Source organism: Anabas testudineus, chromosome 13, assembly GCF_900324465.2.
Source record: "Anabas testudineus chromosome 13, fAnaTes1.2, whole genome shotgun sequence".
NCBI classification, from domain to species: domain Eukaryota; kingdom Metazoa; phylum Chordata; class Actinopteri; order Anabantiformes; family Anabantidae; genus Anabas; species Anabas testudineus.
Window position 1 is genome coordinate 5,334,833 of NC_046622.1, and position 21,379 is coordinate 5,356,211.

General features: G+C 40.2%; 1 protein-coding gene across 1 annotated transcript in view; it reads right to left on the bottom strand.

Moving 5' to 3' along the window:
• The window catches only part of gbe1b (glucan (1,4-alpha-), branching enzyme 1b), a 67,773-nt gene extending 50,948 nt beyond the window's left edge, over positions 1–16,825 (bottom strand). The window contains exons 1-5 of the mRNA XM_026367645.1: positions 16,647–16,825; positions 8,254–8,423; positions 5,498–5,613; positions 3,122–3,247; positions 1,947–2,082 (exon numbers count right to left, since the gene is read on the bottom strand). Coding sequence (XP_026223430.1) covers positions 1,947–2,082; positions 3,122–3,247; positions 5,498–5,613; positions 8,254–8,423; positions 16,647–16,825 — 727 coding nt within the window. The remainder of the gene's footprint in view (positions 1–1,946; positions 2,083–3,121; positions 3,248–5,497; positions 5,614–8,253; positions 8,424–16,646) is intronic.
• Between the last annotated feature and the right edge of the window lie 4,554 nt (positions 16,826–21,379).

Here is a 21,379-nt window from a genome sequence, read left to right on the forward strand (position 1 = left end):
ATAGCAAGCATCTGGAAACATGATGACTTGATACTACTTGACCCGTGTCGATCTGTACTGTATATATGAGCTGCAGGCCCTTCCTTTTTGACACAAGCTCTGGCTCCTAAAGACAAGCTGTGGCTTCAGGGAAACACCAGCTATCAGAGTCAGGAGGTCATGTACAACATTTCAAAACGACCTACAAAAACTGCTTCTATGAATAAGAGAACAACAGGCTTTTAAACTGCCACTGAAGACTCCAGCGGGAGGCCCTGCAGTTTTTCACTGTTGTGTGGAGCAGAGTTATTTATTTATATCGCAGTTTCTTTTCAGGCTTGAGAGAAAAAACTTTAGCTTCTGAAGAAGTGTGACAAAGCACTGGGGTGAGAGGAAGTTTTTATATATATTATATATATACATACACACACACACTCTCTCTCTCTCCCTTTCTCTCTCGCACTCTCCCTCCTTCCCTCCACAGTCAAGAAAATGAAATGGCAAAGGCAGCCGTCACTAGAGACGGTGGAGTTTAGCCTCCCGGAGAATCCTATTGTACACATTCCCTCAGCTGCTGCAGGTAGATTCTTTGACAGCATTTACTCTGGCAGTTTCCTTTCCCACTAAACAGGATGACACAACCAAAGAAACAGCATTTATCAGATTGCTCCTGGTTTGCTGCACGAGTCATATCTGTGCCTTTTAATAATGTCGGTTCAGCAGCCTGCGTTTAAATGCAAAATAATGACACACTTCATAAGGGCAGAACGGCAAACCCAGAAAGAGATCTGTTCCCTAATGTTAAAGTCACACTTAAAAATCAATTGAGTTAAGTTAATGAGTTAATGAGACACAAATGTAATTTTCAAATTCAGTTTTGGTCAAAAGTACAACTAGAAAAACAAAAGGGGAAAAAAAAAAAAGAATGTAATTAAGCCAGATCAGAATAAATACTATTTTAAGCTAACTGCCATCCATAAAGTGGCGCTACAAGCATTGCTACAATCACACTTAGGCTCAGCAGTATTCAATTTATTTTATAAACTTAAGTCCTGCTCTCAATTTATTCGTACAACAGGACAGAAAAAAAAGTCCAAATCTTGCCAAACCTTTTTGACAACTGTGTCCGTTTCATAAATATTGGATAAATACAGGTCTATAAATGTGGGACAAGGTTTCCAGTCACTACGCTGAATGTATCGACACATACACATTATAAATCTTTCATCGAACCAAGTTGACAGTCAATAAATAAATGATTTGAATGAAAACTGAGAATAGCTATTGCTGTTCAATTATTACTGTATTGTTATAAAGAAAACTGTAGCAATCATCCAGCCACAACTGCAAGTGTGTATATGTTTTTACTGAATCATACAAGATGCAGGAAGATGGCTTTTCTCCACTATTGGCTGTCTGAGGCAAGATCATGGAAAAGGAAACAAGCTGTCAGTTTTTGAGCCACAACAGCTTTATGGTGTGACTTGTACTGCAGAGCTCTCTTTACAAAACACTGTCCAATGGTCAGTGATCCCTTCAGGTCATGCCAGTAAACAGGATGTTGACTTGCTGATGTGGTTTTGTGCAGAGGGAGTGTGACAGGTCTGCTACTGAAAATACTGCTACTGAAGGAACAGTGGCACTCAAAGCAGCCTGGCACGGCTGTCGGGTTATGGACCAGTGTTGACAGAGACGGAAAAACTATTGTTTTGCCACAAACCACATGGTTGGCTCAGATTTGATGTGTAAGGGAGGTATGTACATCAAGTTAATGCTTCACTTCTTCTCCGTTCTTGACTGGAGAAGATACAAATGCTCCAAAGTTGAGTCCACAAAAGCTCTGACACTGACACTTCACAGCAGGATGATTGCTATGCACTATTTACCAACTTCAGTAGCCAACAAAATAAGAGGGAAGAGAGGGGAAAGGCATAATCTTATGAAGGTAACAGGGTGTCATGTCTTACCAAGATCTTTTATACGAGGCAGCACATTGATTGTGAAGTTGGTGTATGAGGCAATCTTTCCCTCTGGTGAAGCGATGCCCACATGGGCCTCGTATATTCTTAGGCTCGTGGGTTTTTTGGGCCGAGGGTGGATTTGCTGGCGAGGAAACCAAAATTGATCAGAAAATCATTATGAAGTCCAGCACTTTTTCCAGAAAACTGCTAAAAATACAGTACATTTGGTGAGTAATTATGAACCATAAGGTCAGAGACAAAGTGTGGGCTTTCTGGGTCTCTGCACCAATATTCTACCACCGTGGCTGCTAACAGTTCTGCACGTTAAATATTAAAAGATCTATTATTCACCCTGTCTGAGTTACACAACGGGAGAGCGATTTGTTTTATACATGGAAGAAATTTCCTGATGGCTACCCACTGGGCCTTGTGAACCCACTATTTGAAGTAGTTGATTGCCACTTGTAAATAAAGCGAATACACTGCCAGTAAGAGGGCTCCTCTAATTAAAATAGTGCCAAATAACAAGTGATAAAGAAAGCAAGGTGGTCTTTAATAGCCTCTTACTGTTTTGCTTGTGCACACTTACACTGAGGGCGTCAAGTAGCATTGAGACGCATTCAAACACTCTCGAATCAGAAGCATCAAGCACCCACATTAAAAATGACCACAGCAGCTTTACATACGAGATGTAAGGTTGAGTTCCCAATGCAAGAAATCAAACCAACAATACAATATATACTCAACATAAAGTCATTTTAGTGATTTTTCTATGTTGAAATCAAATTATCAATGTTATCATGAGCCAATCATACCAATAAAACGTCACTGTCTTTAGTATAAATACAGATTTTTCTTTTTAAGGAATTTAATTTTTACTTCAGCTTTTACCCTTTCTGGCACCCAAAACGTGCTGCTGAAAACTACATTGATCAGTGCTGTTTGCATTACACAAAGTCCTCTTGCAATATTGGCAGCTGAGGAAACGATTCCAATAAAAGAAAACGGAAAAAAACAAAACAGTATGAATCATTGTGTTGCACAAATGATCCACTGTACAATTATAACTCAGTTTGGTATATATTTAGTTTTATCCTTTTTAAAACAAAATTAATTAATTAATTAATACAAAACAACACACAACAAGAAACATTAAATAAAACATTAAAATAATAAGTTACAATGTAAGGCTGAGGGGGATCCCAGTGAACCCAGTCATAGATGACAGATTTCTCCTCCTTGATCACATATTTTGCCCAGGGTGAGATTCGGTACAGCCGCTTACCCTCCTTGGTGTGAACTACCACCTGGGAAATGAAGACAAATGAGTGTTGCGTTTTAGCAAGGGCACTTAAACAATGACACAGAAAATGAGCATTCAAAAGACACGACATGCTCTATAAGTACGCCGAGAGGCAGGGGACACATATTGTAATAAGCGGAGAAAGGATCTGAACCACGTGACACACTATGTAACACTGGCAATCTGGATTAAAAATAAACAGGGGGAAGAGATAAAGAATAATATTATACTAACTACAATAAAATGGAGAAAGTGCTGCAAAAGGGAACACATAATTGAAAAAAAAAAAAAAAAAAGATTATATTAAATAATATTATAGGCCCGGCCACAAGTTCTCTGGCCCGGGTTGTATGCAACTTTAACGTCAGCATTTATTTGCATCTCCCAGCCATGAAATGCTTAAATCATAACTGTGTTGTTACTCCCCATCCTTTACACAGAGAGCATGGTGCCTACTGTTCAACAAATTGCTTAAAGTTTGGATTGTTAAACCAAACATTTTTCAATGTGTCAAAATGAAAACCTCCCCTCTTTCACAAAGCAGCTCCCTCCTCTCTAATGTCAAATTCACAGCTTTAAAACATATTATGGCGTGGAGGACAAAAAGCTACAGTATTGACCAGCAAAGCTGTTGTGGTGAATCTGGATTCAATGGTAATTATGTTGAGTTTTATTTTGTGAGTGGTGCAGCTTTTCCATTGGTTTTAACACAACCACTCATTGGCCCATCTTGAGAAGGGATTTGAGCCAGAGAGCAATTTAGAAGAATAGGAAATCTAAGTCATTATCCTTTGCCTCTCATCTATTATGTCTGCAGTTCATGATTGGAAGGGGGTCAAATAAGTATAGTTTGGAAATTTGACAAGTTACTTTGCCTCCATCAGTCAAATAAGAAGGGAGAAAGCCAGCGTGAGAGTTGGAAAAACCCACCAAGAAATCGATCCTGTAGTGTTACCCACAGTATGGGTTCACGCGTTTTGTCCCCTGCAGAATCGAGCATTAAAACCCAACTAATTCTGGCTACTGTTGTGAAGTAATGACTGTTCCACTGCCACCTGCCTGCAAGCCGTTGGCCAGACCCCCCTCTAGGGTTTTTTCATTATGGCCAGGCCACCTAGGGGCTAGCTGCCTGGCTCCCGTTATGACATGCTTCACAGTTTATAGGATTAGGGAAAGATAGTTGGATAAATGGGCTGGCATAAAGCCTGACAGAGCTATGGTCCTTCAGACAAATTGTCCAGCATTAGGCACATTAAAGAAAAATCAGACTGTTGGGCAGGCTGAGAGGAAGCATGAGCAGGGAAAACAACTTCAACCCAGGCAAAATGTGAGAACTTGGTGGTGGGAAAGAAAAGTGGGGTCTGATCGCTTAGGGAACACTTTAGTTAATTTCCTTAAAGGCTTGCATACAGGTAACATGAAGAGCTCATTGTAAATAATGTTCCAGGGAAAGGACACTGCTTGTTTATGGAGATAAATTGGGCACTGAACGTAGGGGATGGAAGGGCAAGCTGCTCTACATGAGAGTGATTGGAGATAGGCTTGTGCTTCCACGAGGGAGTGCTGTGGAACTAATTCTAAAGTTGAGCTCACAGCAAGACAGCCATTCATAGGCAGCAGGGGTGCACAAGGAAAGGCCAGGTGCCAGCGTTTCCATCTGCTTCGTATCGTCCTTAGACTGACCTCCGCTGACAATGGGAGCCGGGCAGCCTGTCCAGGGCGCAGGAGTGTGCCAAAGATGACCTGGTCCCAAGGAGAGTGGCATTGCAATGCCATCCATTCCTCGCCAAGCATCTCATTTCAGGATTATTTCTCATCCACGCTGTTTGCTTGGGAGACAATGCATAATGGGAGGTGCGTCTTTTGCATTTAACCCTGATGAATTATTTACTAGAGCTAAAAACCAATCATCTACACCCACTGTGGGCTGTGTTTTGCACCAATCAAACACGACTCAGTGTCCTGAGGGATACCTGCTGCAGCCAGGAGCTGAAATAAAAGCCATCAGTTGGACTCCTCAGGTGTATGTCCCCACCACTGTGCAGATTGTGTACATACAGCAATCTCCCTTACGCACACTGTGAGTATGACATGTTGTTGACAGCGACACGCCAGGTTTTCACTTGGTTCATAAGACACCACACATGACAGGGAATCTCCCTCGCATATTATAGTGACAAGTCCCCATGCCATTGCGGCAAGATGGTACCTAGTGAGGGCGTGAAAATAAGCATGAAGCTGTTCTGTTCCCTACCTTGAGTTTGGTGTTATGATCCACAGCTGGAGACTTGTCATGCTTGGGCGGTAAAATCAGTTCCCACTTGCCAAATTCCTTCTTGGTATAGGGGTGGGAGAATTTGTCCCAGTTATCTATGGGTGAACAAAGACAGGATTAAACAAAACAAACTAATTGGCTTACAGAGAAGACCCAGATATAAATTCCAATTACACATGTCCTGATCAAAGAAAGCCATGTGATCAGCCTAGGACAGAAGTACGTTTATGCCCATTGTGCCTTTAATCTCTGTTGGTATGACATCACCACACACCTGAAGACGAATAAAGACTGAATGAATACATCATTTTAAATGTGTTCTTCTTTTCTCCATCTCATTTGTCATGTTGCAACTCATCAGATCAATGCTGTGACCTCCAGGTTAAACTACCACTTGTCTCCATTTTGTGCTGCCAATGTGCAAATTAGCCTGGCACAGTTTTAATTTAGTGACCGAATCAAGCCTCCTATCACTCCAGTTGTACCTCTAGTACTGTTTGGAGTTTCATCTGAATATAGTTGGATGTTTTAGCTGGTATTTGTGATGCTAGGAGTCACCAAAGTTAGAAATGTTTAATGCAAATAAATTGCAAATAAAGCAATTAACAATTGCATTCTTCTTTATTACAGCCGTGTCTTATCACTTTGTATGTAGCCAATAGTCACCACTGTGACTTTTGTGCTATTTCAGTTTCCCCCAATGGTCATGGGACATTTTTATTTTTCCTCATTCTTCACACAATTTGTCTTTCTCTTAAACCTCTTACATAATTCTTCTTTGTTGGTTATGTTTTGTACTCTGCACTGCTCTCTTGTATCCTTTGACTTTTGCAACAGCAAATAAAGCAACAGGCTCAAGTAATCTAAAAGAAAAAGACGATAAAATACCACTTCAGCGCTCAATGAATTATATCTCTGAGGGAACAACAGAGAGGCGTCACATTCATAACCAGCTGATAACACATTGTCATGGACTGACAGAAGTACATTATGACCAAAAACATTTATCATAAAAGCAAACACCTTGGCTTGTCAATTTAGTATGTTGTTTTTATTCAGTAATCGATATCTGTTCGCTATTCATGAGCAGAAGCAATGGCAAGATAGAAAATGAATGACAGGAGATGTTCCAGGAGAAACTCCAGCACTTTCAAAAACAGGCCAAATCATGTTTTTCACAATTTATTTATCTCTTTTTGCTTAAACTCCTCTGAATTAAAAAACTGTGCATTATGCATCCAACCTGCACCATATTCATGACTAGGGCTGCTGGGCTGTTTCCACATTTACTATGAAATTGAAATCAAATAATATGACTGAGCCGTGTCAAAATATAATCTCTCACAGAATTGAATGTTGGAACTGAGCTGCTGCCCAAGGTCCTGGGAAGATAATTAAAAAAGGAAAAGGAACAGGAGAAATATGGAAAGAGGGAACGGCAGCAACAGAACTAACTAGCACAAAAAATGTATAGGGACAATAACAAATTGACAAATCTCTGGTTTTGCACACTGTGTCAGTCTGAGGGTATTACTATTAGCATTTGCTTTCCTTTATCATTACCTGCAGGGGGTCCGTTCTAAATGGCTGTGGCACAGAGGCAAGTGTTTGTGCTACGGTGGGGCATCATATTTGAGTCATGTGCACAGGTCCGATTCCTTCCACCATCCATTTTCTTGATCTTTTTCTATTATTACATTTTTTTGTCTTCTTTATTTGTAAAATGAAAGTAACATATTACCACTGGCATGTGTAATAGATCTCAATGCCTCCATAAATTTGATAAAGGACACAAAAAAAAAAAAAGATACAAGAAGAAAATGATACTGAGGGCTTGTATTACCCTGTATATCTATTTGATAGATGAAAGCGAGTCTCGTTTAATCTTGTAAATGATGATAAAAATAAATGATTTTGCTGCATTTTTTACACCCTACATTAACCGAAAATAACACTCAAAAGACTATTAACCTGAAATTACTTTCAAAGTTAGGAGTAGAGGGAATAGATATTTCAGTGCAAACACAGAGGTTGCACTCTCTCAACAACTTTGCAGGCAATGATGAAATAACCAGCTACTAAAATATTAACTAACACTCCCACATTAAAAAGAACCCCCTACAGTATGCAAGTTTATCCTGTGTAATCAATATTTTCCACATTTCCTATTCCCAGGTTGCTTGATCAAAAGGACTGATATCCTTGTACCACAGTCTACTGTGCATTTTCTTAATTTTTGGCCCTTTTGTGTTGAGCGTCTAGAATGTCTGTCTGTAAAGCACCATGAGGATATGCAACCTTTCAGTTTGCACTGAAATCTCTTCTTTCTTCTTGTCCCCAACAGTGTATGAAATTGTACCATAGAACAATATATTAAAATGTTTCATTTCTAGCAAGTCAATTATTGAACATTTATTGCTAGAACTGGAATGACACATACTTTAGTTTACTGCACGTGGCATGCAAGAACGCAAATGATAAATTCATATTTTGTCGGAATTATTTGATAGCAAATACCTATGATGTTAAAGCACCAAATCTTAACCTTCAAATCCACATTGTGCACATGCTACTAAGATTAAACGAGTAAGAATTGTATCTTCAAAACACAAAACACAGAAGTGCAGATAATACATGATCATCAATGCAGCTCATTTAACCTTTGAGGAAACAGCCTCAGCATTATACTAGTGTCATGTTGTTCAGGAGCTGGCGGTTCTCTTCAGGCTACTTACTGAAGTCGCCAGTGAGGAAGAGAGCCTCTGCAGCCGGAGCCCACTCTTTAAAGAACAGGCTGTTGTCAGGCCGTCGCTGCACACCGAAGGTCTTATAGCTGCGTGTGAACAGGTCAAACCCTCCTTCTGCCTCTTCCAGCTGGAGAAGCTGCTTCTGTAGCAGCTCATACCTTCAAACCACAGGAAACACAGACACACACACAAAACTGTATGAATTCAGTGGAGAATTCACCACTGGACACGTTTTCTGTTGTATCTGTTAGATACATTCAGCGTTAGATGCAGTATCATCATTCACTTTTTTTTTTTTGACTGAAGTGATTTATTTTTTATTGTGAACTCCCACTGCATCGAGCTGTCTCTACTGCTTCTACTTCAGTTGGTGTTTTCCTGCATTTCCCACTATGCTTTCTGACAACCCTCTTGACAATATCAACTGCATTCAGGTCCATGTGTTACACGTAGGAGGAGATTGAAACAACAATAACAAATAAGAGACATACAGAGCTCTATTTCGACTTGACTGCTGAATTTCAGCATTAATATAGTGAGTCCAAGAACTGAGGATCTGATTCAGAGTTATTGACACAAACACCGATGATAGCTGTTGCTTTTAATTTCAATTATTTATTTATAGAGTAATCTTTGGTGTAAAATATTCATGTGGTGTAGTACTTAGTACACTGCATCTTGATTTCCAAACAAATACTCCACAGGAAGGATCAAAAATGTATGATATTACTGTTTTCTGTTCTGAAAGGTTCTCGCAATTGCAATAGAAGATGTTGACATATGCACACACACGCACACACACGCACACATGCACACACTGTATAACAAAACAACTAGACATGAAATTAAAATTACTGGGAAAGAAGATGTTAATCAGTAATTACCACCAATGTTGCCGTTACTGGAATAAGCAGCGCCCTTATTCTACCCATCACTGTTATCACTTTTTACCAATTAACAACTATGAATGACAATACAGTTAATGGTAAAAGCAATTTACAGAACTGTTGGTTGTACTAGAATGTCAGATTAGATTTTCCCTTAGTAATTCATTATTTCCCCTCATTTCTGTGTAATTAACTGTCTTCACATCAACCTTTTTTGAAAAGTAAAAAATTACATTGGGTTTTCCCTTTAAGGCAGCCGTAAAAAGCAGGAAGACCAATCAAAGTTCTTTCCTTAAATAATCATGAATGGAAATAGGGAATATCGCACCACATGCAGAGTAGCGGTGCGAAGTGTTGAATCTTAATGTCTCCATGCTAACGTTATCTCTTTGAGGTCCTACCTCAGCATGCAAACCTGCCTCATTCCCTCAAGAATGTGTGACTACGGGCATATCCTGAGAGATAAACCTCTGCCTGTTACCTTCAACTGGGAAGGATAGACTAACTACTTTGCAATTTATCTCACTTAAGTTCCTGCAACCAGCTGGTGTCCATATCAGATTCCCCCTGGTACAGAAAGCCTCTTTCAGCCAGCTGAGTTAAGTGCACTCTCTCCCCTATAGCCCTGAAGCCAAGCTCAGACTGGCCTGTGAATGCCCTGGGGCTAGTGATGATGGGCTGAAGTAACAACGCGATTTCTCAGCAGCTGCTCCCGGTGTTGAGCATAGTGGATGTAGACGGTGCTTACCAAATGTACACCTTTAAAGTCCAACCAATGCTACCACATACATCCATTCCCACTTTATCGCCACTTCAAGAATATGCTGAAAGGACAATGGGCAAATTTGCATTGGGGTAGAGCTCCAGCGCTACAGTATTAATAGGCATGAAAGTCATGCCTATGATTATAACAAATGAGTTCCAGGGGGTTGAACCAGAGGGAATAGAGAACTGAAATCCTGTAAGGATGAAGTATTCACAGCACATCTCCTGTGTTTTTTGCTGCTTCAGATCACAGCACAGAGGCAAAAATCAGACCACACATCATAATGATTTGTGCCTATTTATTTCAGAACGTGGTTAACAGAGTTGGAAGCTAGACGCACAATCAAAACTTTGATTTATTTTCCTATTACTGATAATCAGATGGAAACTGTCTGAGCATCTATGCTGTCCTCTGTGCCCTTACTGTAGCTATACATTTTGATGAGGTTGTCACTCTTTCTTTCTTCCTCCTACTGACAACACACCTGTGCACTTGGCCCCTGTTTTTCTACGTTACAAATTCCACAGCGCACTAGAAAGTCTAACAAAGGACTGCATGTGGTATCCATGGGTAACATGTGCCAAACAGTGTCATATACCTGCACGGTGTTACCATTTCATCACATACTGTGTGGAACGGCCTTGAATTCCAGATAAAAGCAAGTTAGCTGAAGCTCATTTTTCAAAATGTTGCCTTCCTATCTTCATCTGTTGAAGGCAATTTTTGCCAGCTTATGTATTCAAACTCACACAATAATTGCCTGTTGATTTCAATATTTAGTCAACTCATGTACATTCATGCAAATGACTAAAATGCAAGAATAAATGTCCAACTTAACACACAATCTTTTTGTGGCTCAAATGTACAGCGCCTGGAAGGTGTCACAGGAGAAAACAAAGGAAATTGTGCAAATTGATTTCTAAAGCGAGAGCACAAATTAAGTAATTCTTGTGCACACATAAATAATTATTCTGTGACATGCCATCATGTAATCAGCAAAGTCAAAAAAGGTTCAACTCCACATACAGTACATAAAGGTGTTTTGTAATTTAGGAGAGGTCTCTGCCTGTGAGCGCCTCTGCCAACTGAAGCCACACATTGTGACTTTAACGCTCTCAGTAATGTTAATGGAACAATCTCTAGATGTGAAGTGTATAAAAGCCTGATGTTCAGACATCGTCCAGTGTGCTGAAGAGGCAATTAATCTATAAAGCTGCTCTATACTGATTTTGTGGCTTTGTTTGAGCTGCAAGTGAGGGAAAGTCTGAGCTTGAAAGCGGATGTCTGATGCCAAAAACAAAAGGCAATAAATTGAGAGCATGAATTATGTAATCCATGCGCTTAATTTGTGCTCTCATTAATCTGTGTGCATGATTTATTCTTTTTCTCCCCCATCGTACCTCCCAGGCTCTGTACAAACATAATACTACAGCAGGAATATAATTTCTCAGTCTGATATTAATCTGCTCCTAACCTATGTTGAAGAGCATCTGTTTGTACGGTGGCCCAGAGAGCTCATTGGACAAAAAACCCAAGCTAACCCAAACTATCTTCACTTGTTTGACACCACATGCACAGCATTTAGGCTAAAACTCATCCAAACACAGAAACATGCTGCAAATACAAAAATACTGCAAATAGCACAGAAGACAACATAAACTAAAAAAAATATGTGGATCATGTTATTAGAAGGTTTAAACAAACAATTAAAAAACTTGTGTTAATTTCCCAAAATTAGTGGACTTTAGTAGCTAAAATGAGTCACCATGGCAACAACATGCGTGCTCCAGCCATGTTCATCACTTTTTATCTCCCCCCTGGAAACACTGCAGTTTGCAGTTCTGCAAAGCTTCCATGTGGGCAATAAAAAGTGATGGACACATCATGTGGGGGTCTGAGATTATAGGTTTTCTGTGAAGAGTCGAGTCTGTCAGTAAGATGTAGGAACTGACTGCTCACAAATCTATCTGACTGCAGGTTAAACACATGAAGGGCCACATGGAAACTAAACACTTGTTCAGCCTTTTCAATAAAATAGTAATAGAAACACTACTAATTCAAGTTACAAAGTATTTCTGTCCTGTGATAGCTGAGCAGGTATGGGAGATTACCACTGTGACTCTCTTAACTCTTGGTATGGGAAACTTCTTTACCTAAGATTCTGAAAGAAAATACCATATGGCACAACTGAGACTTTATCCTAATGGATATGATTGCACAGAACTACATTGTAAGTGACAGGTGTCGACTCCCTGTCAAATAACAGAACAATTTCAATGTCAAACATTTTCTGTTTCTTCTCAAAGTGTCAAGTCAGCCTGACAGCAGTCAAGCATTAGTAAGTTCTTAATGTTGCAAGGAATTCATTGTTTTGCAAGTTTTAGTAGCATCCAATTGACAAGTGTCATGTTGACAAAAAAGTCTTAAAGTCACAAGTTGAGACTGTGGCTAGGAAGGCAGTAGAAAAGTGGGAACTTTGTAGAAAGATCATAGAAGAGAAGCCCCATTAAAGGTAGGGTTCGGGAAGCACTTGAGAAAGTGGGTCAGTAAGGTCTCATCAATGAAAAACACTGAGGCTCAGGGGGAGCCTGTGAAAGCACACAAGCTCGGGGACACTCTCCTGAATAAGAGACGCTGTTCAGAAACTACGAGAGGAACTTGATTTCCGCTCTGAAGCACGGTGAGAAGCAGCAGAACATCAATCATCTGCAGAAGCAGAAGGCAGGAGCTATCCGCTCCTCAGAGCCACAGATGAGGTCAAGTCAATGCTGCAGGACACAGAACTGGAGTGGGCAAAGAAGGAGAGCAGCATGATGTGCAGGCTGGATCATCATGAGACAAAAAGAGCAAGAAGAATAGTGGGATAAACAAGATCTTTGATACATTCCTCAAATCCCCTTTGTCTTGACCCTGCCTTGTTGCAATGTGATAGAAATTCTCTACAGCTGATATAGCGAGTATAACATTAACTGGATGTACAGAGACAGTGTTGGTGAGAAAATGGAAAACTTTGTTTGGAGATATGGGTCATGTACAGTTGGCTGGCTGTTAATTAGGTCTGTCAGAATTCAACAGCCTGGAATTTGAATGCAGACTATATCATTACCTTCGCGAAGGGTTGATTGCTGTATTTGTTTAAGCTCCGTGTTCCTACAGTGATAAACTGTAAATGCCAATTGAGTGGGTGGATTACAATTACAAATTACCAATATATGAGAAACAAAAGGTTAAAAAAAAAAGCCAAAATATATTCATTTACTTCATTTTCTAACAAGTCTGTTAGTCCAACAGTTTCAGATCACTTCATCTAAACCATTTGGTTGTGATGTGCAAAAGACTTGGTGGACAACACAATTGCCAGTTAGCCATGCAGCACTTTCACAGCGATGATCGGTTACACTTTTCAAAAACCTTTTCACAATTTTGGCCAAATTTGATCTGGTTTGCAACGAGTCAACATAATTAGTGAAATCAAGGATAATGGATGGATGAATGTGAAATTAATTACAACAATTGTTCTGAAAACTCACTGTGGAAATGAGAGGTTTTACATTTTACAGACAGAGTTAAAGACACCGGAGTCTGGAGAAGAAAAATATGTGCTCATCTATTGTTGGGAAGAGTTTGCAAGTGCTTATTATATAGTAGATAGTATAAGGCCATAAGAAGCACTAAAACTATGCAAACTACGTGTTAACTATGCAACCGTACCTATGTTGATATCTCTAACTAAATCCAGTCAGCTGTTTAAAATTTACAGTTATGATTACAAATCACTTTTTTTAGGTTTTCCCTGCAGAGAAGCTGAACTCGCTGCTCACACACTCACTGTTAGACAATTGGGCATCTAAATTTAGACTGAGGGTTCAGGTCTGTTGTGTATGACTGATGGTGACAGCTGAGGCACAGAGGTGTCAGGACAGTCTGGAACAGCCTGGAGAAACACAAGTAGGAAAAAACTTCTCTCCACCTAATCTCAGTTCGCCTAAAGGGCTTCCATACAGCCCAGCAGCAAGGTGACTTTCAGTGTCATTAATGCCCTTTGACTAAGTGCTTTAATGAGGCTAAAGAGGGACCTTAACATTTGCAGAGCGGCTGATTGATGAAAGCTTAAACTCCTGCTAACTTCATGGCTTTGTTGACCCTCAAGCAAGGTGGCAGGAAAATAAAAGCTACTGTAACTTTAAAAAGGCACATTAAGTATTCACTCATTACTCATTCACTCAACAGGCAGTTCCAGAAGTGTGATCAAGTCATTATAACAACTCCAACTAACTAAGGATCTTATAATCTTTTATTCCCCCACTCATCTTCAATTCCTGTGTGTTTCTTTTTTTTTCTCCAGCTGCTTAATTTTCAGTCAGAGCACATGCATTGGTAGCCGCCACTTCAAAGTCAATAATCAGTTTTACTTTAAATATATTGCATCACCATCGCAAGCATGATATCCAGACTTACTGTTGCACATTCACTTTGAAATGATTTGTGATGACACACTCGAATCTTTGCAAAAACTCTTTGCCATAATAAGCAGCAGTCCCAATTCTTTCTACTTTCATTTCAGTCCAATTTGGGAGATATATGGGGCCACAGGCTGCAAAATCCTAGCAGCACTTCCCGCAGCCTTGTGCAACAGGAAGGGTAAATAATGAAGCACGTCAGCAGAGCGCTGCTCACTGGCTCCACTAGCTCCAACAGTTGTTTTCACAATCAATCTAACACTAGCATCCTGGTAAAAATAAAATAAGAACTGCCTGAAAACACTTGAATAACTAATTCGAATTAGAGGTTTGTGAAATCTGAGGGAATAATTTGAACTGTTTGAGCAGACAGGCTATATCTGGAGTGAACCTAAGTTCAACAAACCTGAGAAGTGGGCGGCCTTGAGCCATGACACCGTGATGAAATGCAAAGAATTAGTCTGTGTGGTCATAGGTCTCCTCCTGATAAAGCAGCTGAATTCTTAGTACTGTGCAGCTCCACGAGGGGACTCAGCGTGACGCGGCATCCGAAGACGGCACTTGATTTCTAAGCCTGTGTTCATGATATGGTGTTTGGACTCTGGGCCTTAGAGCACCAGGGGCTTAGCAAGAATTAACCTTCACACAGCAGTGATTCTATATGTAAAATAAATTATGTGCAACTTTCATCACATGAAACGTGTCTGGGGCTCAGTGAAGCCTAGCAATCCCAAGCTGTGTCTGAGATGTGACTGACACGCTCATATCTCTGCAAGGCTAGAGCCCTGCTCACATGCTTCAAATACAAAGCAGGTGGTCCCTTCTGCCACATTAGAGACAAGATCTGACACAGTAATGAAATGGATGAAACTATATGGCCCCTAAGCAGAGTTTTAAGGCCTAATTTCAGTGAACAGATACCATAGTAATGTAGATCATCATGTAGGAAGCACTACAGTCATTTTTTTGAAGAAATCTATCGTGTAATTTCAATTTGGCATGAGGTGGGGAATAGAGCTGAAGAATTACACTGGCATTTTGGAAAGCAGATGCCTTCCACCCTGAAATGAGCCTACGGGATCCATTCAAAGGAAAGTACATGATTATGGAATCGGCACCGAGTCGTTGCTGCCACTCAGTCATTCTGCAGCGTTTTGTTCACCACTTCATTTTGGTCCAGTCTGTTTATCAGACTGCACAGTGTGTTGATTTACAGACAGCGTCTGTCTGCTTTTTGAGATTAGTGCGGAGCTAAGGTCAAACCGGGAAGTGAAGGACACAGGTTTGTTCTTTTCAGGTCTGTTTAGGGAGCTGCACTCATTTAGGCAGATTTATGTTTTAGTGATAATAATCACTGTTTAATTTAATAGGGACTGTTTTATTCTGGCATTTTTTGGGTGATGACATTATGACAGAAAATAAAAATAGCTGAAAGGGTGCTGTAATTGGCTAAAAGACTGTTTGTGAAGTTCAAGTTTAGGTAATTGAACAAAACCTTGGTTGTAATAAAAGGTTTCGTACCTTCTGTCACCTGAGTATTTAAAGTTAAAAATAGTTATGCATGCACACAAAGTCAGCTACTGAAGACTAATAATTAATTTGAATGGAGGCTAAATTGAGTCTAAAGGGGAAACTCATGCAGGAGGAGTATCCAACTACTGCATGAAGTCCATTCATGTCAGAGGGGATGTTGATCTAAACTGCAAACTCTGGCTTTGGATCCCATTTTAAAGTCCACTGAAACATTAACGGGAAAAGTCATCACTAAAAACTGGAGAAGTACCAATGAAGGCCTGCAGAGAGCAAAGGCAGCAGTGATGCTGGAGCAGGGCTTTGCAGCTCAGAGTCGCTCTTGGAGCCCGACGCAGCGCGGACGTCACCTGACACGCACAGTGCGACTGTCCCAACACAGGAAGTCGAGACACGAGGAGTGTTTTTCAACTTGTCACACGAAATGCAAACACTGCTTCGTAGCTGTTCATGAGTTTCCCCCTGAGCTGATCGTCTCCTAAAGTCTCGTTATTCAACAGACTGGAAACAAGCCGTCAGCTGTGCATGAGCCAGACGCGCCGCTCGGTGCGACCTCTCCTCGTCCACAATGTCAAACCCTGAGCACAGAAAGCGACTGCGATGTGTTGCAAACTTGGCTTTTCATCTGTTAGTTGTGAATGGTTTAGTGTGTCGGCGTAAGCTCGGCTTCTGCTCGACTCCCCGGAAACGGATTTGGGCAACAAGCCGTGCACAAAACCGGTCTGTGCCGTAATTTACCTCCTCTTGAAGTCCCTCTCGTATGGTTTGAGGTAGGGATCCATTTGGAGAAGGCGACTGTAGCCAGGAATGGTAACATTATCCTCTTGGTCTGCCATGGTTTCTCCAGTCGAAACCAATCGAGCACCGACTGCTGCTGCCCTGATGCACTGACACTGACACGCACCGAGGACAGACATGCACCCTGCACAGGGGTTTTTTTTTTTTTGTTTCCGGAGACAACAGCGAATCAGGCTTCATTGTGCTAAGCCCGTCCCCATCCCCGGACGCCGAGTCTACAGCGGCCAGAGACGACAGGGATCAATCTGCAAAAGGCACTCAGCTGATGTGAAACTGTGCCACTTTAAGATGACAGCAGGGACGCGTGATGCGCGTCAGAGGAAGCTGGTGCACAGTTTGTAGTTTGTTAGTCTGCTGGACTTTCATGACACCCAGGTGTCTTTGATGAGATTGTTTTATGTTATGTTGGCTGTGCCTGGTGTCTTGGTGTGTTGTGGTGTATCTGTGGCCACTCAAAGCTTATGATCACCCTATAACCTTTAACTTACTGTAGCAACACTGTGCTGTCACATCCCCCCTGATCCAGAGCAACATGCATCGCCCATTACTGTGGCCACTTTGCCACGCATATTGTCAGGTTTGGACCCGGATCCATGTTTTATATTCATTCCGGTGGCCTCACAAATGTCAGGCGAAACGTGTCCTCCACCAGCGCTTGTGTCATAAAGAACATGTCTGCAGGTGAAATATGATGCCAATTTTTACATCCCCTACTCAATATGCAAACAAAAGTTCTCATGGCTCCTCAGACAATTTTCTAATGCCACTATTGGGCCACAGCTTTCATTACCAGAACAGTATTAAAGTGATTTTTCTGAGTTTTACTGACCACATCCATTCTCCACAGAGGACAATCCTTTTTTCTTTTCTGGCACATTATTAGCCGGGTGCTTCCCTCGTGACATTTTAAGCCCATCTACTATAAATGTTCTAAAAATTTAAACTCTTTGTTGTTTGCTCCGTCCAGTTAATAATAAGATCTTATTCAGATATTGTAATGAGTAGCTGTCATTGGTGTTATGAAAGTCATTTATTATTTATAGTTTATTCAGTGCCTGTTAAAAATTAAACATGTGACTTTGTACAAATCTGTTAGCTGCAAAAGTGAATTTGTAATTGGTGATGATGCGTAAACTTTAAACATTAATTAATGTGTTTCTGCACAATATTTAAATTTATACTCATGTTCAGTGACAAATGTAAATCTATATTAGAAAAGGCTGTATATTTAAGTTTTATTCAGCAAAAGTACATTAACAGAGACACTGCAAACAAGATCCTATTGATTTGGCCAAAGTTACATTTGGGTGCACAAAGTTTGTTCAGTGTCAAGGCCTGCTGTCACATATGTGTGTGGAGTCAGCTCTTTCACTGGAATAAACTCACATCCACACAAAAGCAGAGTGTTTGTGTGCCCGTGTGGAGGTGGATGACGGGATTGTCTATTCAGACAATGAGTTGATTTGCTAATTCACTGTAATGCTGTTGTAAATAGGTGTTTTTCTACTCAACATACCCTTCACCTGTCTCCATTTGTTTTAATCTGTCTATCTAAAATCCAGTGCTTGCACTGTTTTGATCTCAATGTCTGCGGCCTCAATAGGTTTCACCACAAATTACTTTACTGAAGTTGCAGACATAACTTAATAGACTTGAAAAAGATAGCCTTGCTGTTATTTTAATTTAGAGCTTTGGAAAAGGCGGATAACTACGCACGCTGACTGAAGAAATAGTCTGGAAAGTGTTGTCCTTGTCACAAATAAAAACGTCCCAGTTAAAGGTCACAAAGTGAGTGTCATTCTAAAAAACCATCTGTTGGTAACATGAAACAAGTGTGTCACTATCCACCCCACAAGGTTATGTTGTATATGTTATTCTAAAAGAACAGATGTCTACAGGGATATGTGGAAACACACAATACCCAACGGCACCAACAGACAGTATTAGTATTAGATTTTAGCTGAAGGACATCAACTTGACAAGCTGAAGTAAGTAGGTCATTGATTACATGTCTTTTTTGATTCAGTTACTGTGAATGGTTTTTCCAGCTGTAATGGATAAGCTGTAGCAAAACCCACAACACAAAAGGAGATGTTTGTTTAGGTCACAGGTACGTTCATTTTCTCTGGCAACCTGTCTTCTGATCACCGTGCTTTGTCTGTCCCTGATTCACCTGTATTAAGTGCAACGACAAGCTATGAATCATCCAGCTGGTTTATAAATCTGTCTCAAAAAGTTAACATCACTGGAGACGCCGAGTTTCTACACCACACATAAATACAATCTTTGGCACACAATTTACTTTTCATTTTATAAAATTGATTATGTTGCACAAAGTCAATACAGAGCTAAATAACACTTCACTAATGATACAAATCCTTTTACACCAAGTAACCGGTCTAATCAACTACGGGCTGACAGCAGCTTTAGTAATCTATAGCAATGTGGCTGTAACTTACAACAGATTGTATAACACTGAATAAGAAATTGACAAATGCTACTTGGCAAGCAGCCTAATGTAACCCCACACTGTGTCAGAATTTGCACTTCTTGACTTTAGTGGTTCATGTTATGTTCTATACCACATGAAAATGCACAAAGATGAGTTGTAAACTCATAACTCCTCTTTCTTTATTATGCAGCCATCAAAAAATTACAACCTGTGATAGCGTTACAGATTTCAGATCTGAAGACCTGATTTCATTCTTCCCATCCTACTCACCGGAACTTTACCCCCCCAAAAATCCAGCTCTCTTTTCCCAAGACGACACAGTTACAACCCCTGGATGGGTTAGATATATCCGTTCACAAGAATTCAGATGACAGCTGAAGATTAAGCTCCAAATACTGTTATGTTTTGAGCACTCCCTTCCTGCGGGACTGAACAACATATTGCAGCATATTAACCTATTTTAGTTGGAAAACACAACCAAAGTGTCATTTCTGTGTGACTCCAACAGAAACTGCACAAACAAGTTTTTTATTCAACCTAACTGACGATGATGAGCACACATGCATGCCACATTGACATCATGTGTAATGAAAAAATGCAATTACTCCTTCATTATCTGTGATTAGTCATCAAAGCATTATGATGCATCCAAGCTGAGAGAATTATTCCCATTGCATGTTCAACCTCCTTAACACACCTCCAAGGTAAATGATTCAGCTGCTGGAAGATGGATGACTGAACAGTGTAGACACCGAATGCTAAACCTGTAGCTATGACTGCTTTAAGAAGAAACAAATTGTCTTATGAATACCTGGCAGGGACAGGATACTGTACAGTGTGTGGAGAACTGTTATACTTTCTGCAATTGGCCAAACAATAAGTCAGAATTACTGTATCAAGCAGTTTAGAATGCATATGGAATAAGGATAGTTTATATGTGCTACATAAAGACAAACTGAATAAAATCAGCAAAAATAAACCAAAATGAAGCAGGTGGGTTAAATATCTGTGTCTCTGGTTTTGTTGGGCATTTCTACCATATAACTGTGTGCAATCCTGTGAATGTGGAGCAGGATAATGCATGTTTATTCAGCAAAAATCCTGGATAAATATGTGGGCAGCACCTGAGAGAATGACAAAAGTCAACAAATACATAAAGTATTGAGAACATCATTCCACCAGTTTGAGATGGAGCACCGAAACATAGGTTTGAGAAAATGCTGAACTTGTGGCACGAGAAAGTTGCTGCACGCATTTGTTCAATATTTTTGTTTCAAAAAACAGAGATTCATGTATAATTCACAGACAAAGACGCTATTTACATATAAGTAAAGAAAAAACGCTGTTCAAAACATCTCCACAACGGAGAAGTTGACAGTTTGATGTGGAAAATGAAATGCTAAATCATGTGCAATGTTTCTAAGGGTCATGCGTGGAAACAGGCAAGTAAATAAGCTCACAAAATAACAGGAAGACAAAGAATTCCAATAAGATAACTAACAGTTATACTGCAAGACCCTGATATTTATTTAGATATTATTTAGGAAATTAAAAATATAAACATACAGCAGAAAACGTGGGAAATACTGTATTACACGAAAGATACAACAGCATGTTGCAGCAAAAAACACATTTTGGATACACTAGCAAAGCAAAGAGGATATGGATCAGTTCGGGGCCAATATAAAATAACAGTGCACACCTCAGTCTCCGGTTTTAATTAAGATTTGCAGTCAGTTCCTTGACACGAGGACAGTCTCAATTCTAAGTCTGAATCTGAGCGTGTGCAGCACTTGATAAAATTATGTATTTTTGAATGGGAGACAATCGTTTCATTGTGGACACTGCGTCGACAGAGGAAAGATATTTTCAGTGGAGCAGGTTTTCAAAACAACAGACATCTCCCGACTCCAGCTGTCAGACAGGAGCAGAGTCAGCTCTTTGTGAATTGCAAAAAAAAAAAAAAAGGCCAATTTATTTGCATCAATACAAGATACATCAATCACACTAAACAAAAGCTTAAGACAGTGGTTTTGGATCTGCATTCATCCAACAACATAATTAGTATATGTTTTCTGTGTCTCCAATTGCTGCTGATTTCTGTGGAACTGAATAGTACCCAATCCCACATCAGACCATTAGATTCAGACAGTTTTGTGACTTACAGCCTATCAGCAGCATGTCATGATGCACTTTCTTTGGTAATAATACTGCTAAAATG